Source organism: Drosophila willistoni, chromosome 3R, assembly GCF_018902025.1.
Source record: "Drosophila willistoni isolate 14030-0811.24 chromosome 3R, UCI_dwil_1.1, whole genome shotgun sequence".
Lineage (NCBI taxonomy): Eukaryota > Metazoa > Arthropoda > Insecta > Diptera > Drosophilidae > Drosophila > Drosophila willistoni.
The window spans coordinates 8312070-8319436 of record NC_061086.1 but is presented as its reverse complement, the minus strand read 5'-3'; the positions used below and the strand labels follow the sequence as shown (position 1 = coordinate 8319436).

Here is a 7367-nt window from a genome sequence, read left to right as displayed (position 1 = left end):
GACCAAAAAAAAAATTCTCATTTTCATTTCCTTTTTGCGCAAACTGTGTACATATATACAAAAAAAAAAAAAAACAGCCGCTAGGTCTGGATATATATATGTACATATACGCGAGCTCACATACACTTATACAAGTGGCTACATATGTGTTTGTGTCGTTTTTTTTTGCAGCCGCCGTCACAGGAATAATGGAAGATGAAATAAAATTTTTCACACAAACACAGAGAGAAAAAGAACACTTACACATGCACTTAATATCTCAATGGAAATTCTTGAATTTTCATTTGATTTATATTTTTTTGTTAATTTTTATTGTTTTAATTACAATTATTTACACAGGATGAAGAAGAATTGCAGTTAAAGAATTCTTCCGTCGTCGTCGCGAGAACGATAATAAAAGCAAAATGCAAATACAACAACAGCAGTAGCAAAAAAACCAAAAACCGCTCTCATCTCTAGTGTTGGTAAATGGTGCTAGACAAAACAGAGCATGCCCAAGAGAATGAGAGAGAGAGAGACCGAGAGAGAAGACACTCACACTCAGAGAGAAAGAGAATTAATTTATAAAAATAAATATTAGGCATTTTGGTTACCCTCTCCACAAAAAAAAGGGTATATGAAAGGCATATATCCAGACAAATCTAAAATATAAATCTAAGCAGATGGGGGAGACTCAAAACTTGAAATCAACGAAATATTTAAAACCTTTTCAGTCGCGTAAATTATGCAAAGTAATCTGTTTATATATCAATTTGTTGTTGTGTTTTTGCAAGGGTATCAATATGTCGATGCAGTTCCTTGGCGCTTCTGCTTTTTCTATTTAGTTTGTTCTTTTATAAATTATTTATAAAAAAAATATATTATTGGCTATTTTGCATTTTTGTTTATAACTCTAAGTAATAATAGAAGCATTTCGAATTTGATTAGACGCCAGACAAACACACACACGCACACCATCACGCTCTCTCACACACACATACACTTTAGTGTTTGTTTTTGTTTGCGGTTTTTTTTTATCAATTTTTTTACTTTGCGGCTTTTTTTTGACATAAGCACGCGGCCTGCACACACACACACACACACAGTAGCACATGTAATTTGTTTATATACTATAACTTAAGCAAAATATTGCTAGATATGCACTTTCTTTGTCTCCTTTTTCGTTTTTTGCGGCACCGCCAGCCAAAAGAACGCCGATGGTAAGTAAATTCATTTACAAAACTTAACCGCATAAACAGGTGTGTTTGCACAAACGTTTGTACATGGGAATCGTTAAATTTATATGAAAGAACACACAACACACCTTATTATTATTATTGTTTATTGTTCAAACGGAACAATATCGGAACGTCGATAACGGAACGGATCAAAGTTATCGTCTTCGACATTATCGGAGCAAAGTGATCGTTATCGACATTATTGGAGCAATGTTATCGTTATTATCGGCACAAAGTTATCGACGTTATCGGAGCCAACTTGTCGTCGCAAAAGCAAAGTTATCGCTATCGGCGTTTTTGGAGTAATGTAATCGCTATCGATGTTCTCCTACTCCGAGCTAGGCGCGAAAAATTCAAATCGACTCTTTTGTGCAGACATCTTTGACATTCAAAAATCATCTATGATGCGCATTGTATCGAAAAACAACAGGAATAAGTGGAAGATTTAAAGTCTTGAAAAGAAAAAAAGAAAATTATTCTACAATTAAAACATAATAAAGAGAGAAAAAACTAAGCAAACTCAAATGTGTGTAAGTGCACCCACACAAAGACACATGTCTTTTTTATATACATTTAAGCCGTTTGTAATTGCGTCTTATTTCATTAGAATATCACCCTTCACAGAAACCTCGGTGCTATATAAGATGAATCAGCTTACATGGCATCATCCGCTTCGACTCATCCACACCTTGTTTAAAAAAACCAACAATGATAACATATCGCTATTTAGATTCTTGCAACAAGTCACGTTTGCGTTTATCTAACAATTAAATTCTTTGATAATATAATACGCAAAAATTTATACAGAATAATCAATATATACAGATTTGGTCAGGAGGAGTAATCATTATCGTCATTTTGATCCGTCCAGCTTTGTTAGACCATCGGCGTATTGAAATTCCGGACTATTTTCATACTCGCACATGTCCAAGGCAATGACGCAGCTCTCCTTGACTACACGCTTATCATCGTCCGCATAGCGGTTGAGTATCTGTATGCAATCCTCGTTGGCAATGGCGCCCAGAGCTTCGGCACATTCATGTCGGACCATTTCGTTTTCCAGATTGTCCTCTAGATTCGCTTGCAAAAATGGAATACTGCACGGTTCCTGTAATTGGCCAAGAACAAACGCTACCTCATGGCGAAACAGAGCCGATGAATCCTTAAGTCCTTCAGCAATGGCCAGGACACTGGACTCTGTGCGTAAATTGCGTAGACTGAACATGGCGCGATATCGGTCGAACAAACTTTGTTTTCCATCTAAATAGATGGCGCGTAGTTCTTCCACACTCTTGGTCTCTGCCACCGGTGGTGAAGGGTCAACTGATGCATAGGGATTAGTGTCGTTAACCTGCTGGCCACTTTGCACCCAGCGTACACGATCCAGGGCAATGGCACACGTTTCGGCAACTTCAATAACGGGATCCTTTTTATATTTTTCCAATAGCGGCAGAACATCCGGATGGCCAATGGCCCCCATGGCCTCGGCGGCCTCGTGTCTAACCATTGGCTCCTGTGTGATATCCTCTAGGACTTTGGTAAGTATGTCCAAGGCTGCGATATCCTGCATCTGGCCTAGACAATAGGCCAATTCATGCTTAAGTAGCGCGGAGTCGTCATCGAAAGCCTGGCTAATAGCCGCTATAGCTGTGCTGCCGCCAATATTCTTCAACGTAAAAAGAGCACGAAAGCGTTCCTTCAATGGCCTATCCTTATTGTTTAGCACTCCGCCAATAGCCTTGATTTGATCCTGCGAAATTGAGGCCATGATGCACTTGCAACCGCCGCGTGTGGTAATAAATAAAGAATCTGAAAATTGTAAATAAAGCAGGCGCCGCGTGCAAGTAATTAGTGTTGAGCAACGGCACTATGTACTCGAAATCGATACTATCGAGAATCGAGTATTGTTATCGCTACTAGTCGATGTTATCGTTTTGGTTCGACTCGTATTATCGTTGCCTGCTGTAGAGCTGGCAATCCATCGATAGTCTCCCCCCTCGATGGATTTTTGCAGCGATAAGAAAAAAGTCGATATTATCGATGGTTCCAACGGAAATTTAAAAGGGTTATTAGGTGCAAAAACTGTTAAATAAAATACAAAATGGTTCATTATGTTTTTAAATCCATTTAATTAACTTTTTAAACAAAATAACATTAAACAAAAACTTCATCATGATACACTTATTGTGCTATAAAACAAAAAAAAACTTTATTTAGATATTTCATTCTGGTGATATACCTTAAAGGTATAGAAATCTTTTACAGCTATCAGATACACTTATTGTGCTATAAAACAAATTCTTCAATAATTTTATTTAGGTATTTCAAGGCAAATCAAACTAATACCAAAAACTGTTGAACAGCTATATTGTTGCAAGATTAAGATAATGACTTCGAAAGTAATTTAAGGTATTTCTAAAAATTACAAATTTTTGGGTTGCTTCGAGATATTCAAGTAAAGTCATTTTTCTTTTGAGGCAACATAGTTTAAATAAACAAAGCTTCGTTTTCTTCCGAATTTTTGATAGTTGCTATAGGTAACTAATTAACTTAAAGGATTGATCATGTTCGATATATCGCCGTCGAAAAATTTACATCGAACTATCGCACTTCATAAATTCCAACGATACTATCGATGGGGCCATCGATGGATTTCCCAGCTCTAGCCTGCTGCAAGCGCTAAACACACACACACGAAAAACGTTCCAAAAAGTGCTGAAAATACAATTTAATTTGCTAAAAATATATAAAACATTTATGCAAATACATATTACAACTAACGGTTATAAGTTGCAATATTTGATTGAGTGAGAAGTGTAAATAAATTGCATTTAAAGGAAATTTGCCCGAACACTCAGCGTGGCTTCTGCGTGTATGTGCTTTTCTACATTTACCTGCTGAACGAGACGGGTAGCGTGTGTAGAGTGAGTGAGTGAGTGTGAGTGAAGAAGGCAATACAAAAAAATAACTCGCCGACGACAAATAATTATCTGTAAATTTGTCATATTTAAACAATTTTATTGTGAAATTGTGCAAAATGTCAGATGAAACTATCATACAGCCAGAAACGCTGCTGGATAACAAGCCGGACGATGAAAAGAAAACACCAGTAAGTACTCGAAAAATGCAATACACATGCATACATATATGTATGTATGTATGTATAGTACTCTATTTAGCAACAATTAACAAGCACCGAAAACATGCAGGGATTGTGCGATAAGAGCGCCTAACTAAATTATCTGGGGCTTGCATTCGTGTGTATTGAGTGAGTGAGGGGGGCCCCAGTAATTTTCCAAAATAAAGAAACGCACACACACACACAGGCACCCACACATATGTATGTATAGCTGTATGCACATCTGCATCTATATATGTGTGTGTGCGTGTATTGTGCATTTTGATTTCTTTTTTTTTTGTAACTTTTCCATTTTCTATTTATGTTTATGTTGGCTTTACTTCACCTCGTGTGCGCGCGCTTTTCTTGCTGTTCGCTTCGTTGCGTGTGTGTGTGTATGTATATGTGCAGCGGGTCTACTCGTTGCTATCACGTTTTGCCGCTGCCGCGTCTCGCTCGTTTTTTTTTTTTATTTGTGTTGTGTTGTGCTGTACTTTCGTTAGTCCGCACTGTATACAAAAAAAAAAGAAGAAAACTCAGCATTGGTATTAGCAGCACATGCCGCTGCGGTCTCATTTCAAGGGATGCAGGGCAGTCAATGAATTTCTTTTTCTTTGTTTTTATTTATTGTTTTGTTTAGAAGGAATGGGAAAATACATTTGTATATAGGTCCCACATTGTATACCCGCCACGTTAGCTGTTAGTTCTTGAAAACTTGGCGCCAAAAGTTTACTACACTAAAAACAATTACAAACTAATTTGAGGGGAATACAGCAACAAAAGCAAGTTAATTAAAAAGGCTGAATAATGTGGAAACACCTTTAGATAGTGACCTCCTTTCAGGCTAATAAATCGAGAAATCATTAAAAAATGTATCCTATTCCTTCCTACAGAAACGGACACCCAAACGGCGCTCGTTTATAGAACGTGCCCAGGCTGAAAGTGAAGAACTTGTACGGACCATGGGCGGTAATCTAGAATTGGAGGGCGGACGACGCACACGTTCCAGTACCCGAGGAACACCGACCCGATCCGCTGAAACAATTACACCGCCACCATCTAAAAAGGCACGTGTAACGCCGCCAACAGCCACCAAGAGTAGTGGCGGTGGTGGGAAAGGACGGGGGGCGCGCAAATTGGATATAAGTAGCGAAGAGCCGCCAGTAGAAAAATCAAAAACAGCAGCAAAGAAAAAGGACCAGAATGAAGCGGAAGCCAAAAACGAAAAGGAGAAAGTCAGTGAACCTGTAAAGGGCAAGGTATTAAAAGTAATATTAATAAGTTTATATTCTAAATATTAATATTCATGGTTTTCATGATTTCAGCCTGCTGCCAAGAAGGAGAAGAAGGAAGAGAAACCCCCAAAAGTGGTGAAAGAGCCTGCCAAACAGAAGAAAGAGGAGAGTGATGACAAGGAGGTGATAGAGGAGAAGGAGGAGGAGAAAAAGGAAGTCAAGGAGAAAGAAGAAGAGAAATCGTCAACACAGGAAACAGAAATCAAGGAAAGCGAATCAAAAGATCAGACAGATGGTGGAGTTTTGGCATCAGTGCCAGAAGAGAAACAGAATCATGTAAATGAACAAGACAAACCAGAGGAGGAGACACCGAAAGAAGAAGAAAAAGTAGTAAAAGAAGCCAAAGCAGAGGAAACAAAAGCAGTAGAGGAGGTACCGCCAAAAACTTCCGAAAAAGAGGAGCCCACAAGTACTCCCGCCGTAGTAGCAGAATCTGAATCTATTCCTGTTAAATCCGATGCTCCCACCGATGCTGATCCAATGGAAGTAGATGAAGAAGTGTCGACTGATGCACCAGTCGAGGATAAGACACCGGATATTAAAGTTAAAGACACAGTGGCCGCTGTGTCATCATCGTCATCATCATTGGAGGAAACGCCGAAAACTGAATCCGAGCCAGTTGTGGCAAAAGAGCCCACACCAGAGCCCATGGAAGTAGATAGCAGTTCAAAGAGCAGCAATACCACTGAACCTAGCCCAGCCATAAATGACGACAAACCAGCCGAACAACCGGAGGAGAAGGAAAAGGAACAGTCCGAGCAGACGTCATCAGCTCCAGTCGTCGAAGCGTCGGCGGCGGAAACTTCTTCAGAAGAAGTAAAAGCAGTAGAAACCTCTGTACCAGCGGTAGAATCAACAGAAGCAAGCAATAAATCAGATGTCGTTGATGAGGTGGCCACGGAAGTGAAAGAGGATCCAAAGCCAGTGGAGAACAATTCTGTACCGGCGACACCAGCGCCAAATACAGATGCGGAAGCGTCCGTACCAGTTGCGCCACCAGCCACAGATTCTGCCACCAATGATATCAGCAAGCAGGTGGCTCCTCCTTCAGTTGTGCCGGAATCCCCAGTCAAGGAGACAGTGCCCACAGTGGTGACCACCGAAAGTAACAAAACTGAGCACAAGGATAATGGTAAAAAGCTTGTAGTAAAACCTTTAACAATGATTTGTTAAACCTAACCAAAATTTTTTCAATCCATTTCCAGGCGAGCCCAAAATCGACGACGGCGAGAATCATGCAACGCCGCAGGCTTGTAATTAAGAACATGGATATGGGATATGATTGACAATGTGTGAAACCAATACCTTTAGTGCGTGCCGGATGTGTACAAATTTTTTGAGTGCATCTCTTTTTTTAGCCAGGATGCTGCCAAAACAGATGATTATGAAATAAAAAAACAAAGCAAACGAAATTTAAGAGTTCCCAACAATTTGCAATAATATTCTACACAAAAATGACAAATTTATAATTTGTTTTCCTCCTCAAGATGGCGCAACACGTAATTTAATCCAAGAAATCTAATCAAATCCTTCCCGCCTCCACTTACATATATATAAACATATACCTATATATAATTATAATATTGTTTGTGTACATTTAATTCAATCGGAATCAAATACATAATAAAAATGATGTATGTAAAATAGATGTTTTTAAATTATAAGATAAAACAAAAACCACTTAATTTTAAAAACTAAAATTCATTTCGACAAAAAAACCAATCAAAAAGCGTTAAG

The 7367-nt window shown here is 38.8% G+C and overlaps 2 protein-coding genes across 2 annotated transcripts; one reads left to right on the top strand and one right to left on the bottom strand.

Moving 5' to 3' along the window:
* Positions 1-1942: 1942 nt before the first annotated feature.
* On the bottom strand, positions 1943-3067 carry LOC6651712 (deoxyhypusine hydroxylase). Its single transcript, XM_002073238.4, has one exon. The coding sequence runs from the start codon at positions 2983-2985 to the stop codon at positions 2071-2073; it is 915 nt and encodes a 304-aa protein (XP_002073274.1). The 5' UTR covers positions 2986-3067; the 3' UTR covers positions 1943-2070.
* Positions 3068-3906: 839 nt separating this feature from the next.
* LOC6651711 (FK506-binding protein 5) lies at positions 3907-7274 on the top strand. Its single transcript, XM_002073237.3, has 4 exons — positions 3907-4326; positions 5229-5594; positions 5661-6762; positions 6836-7274. The coding sequence occupies exons 1-4, from the start codon at positions 4255-4257 to the stop codon at positions 6889-6891; spliced, it is 1596 nt and encodes a 531-aa protein (XP_002073273.1). The 5' UTR covers positions 3907-4254; the 3' UTR covers positions 6892-7274.
* The last annotated feature ends 93 nt before the right edge of the window (positions 7275-7367 follow it).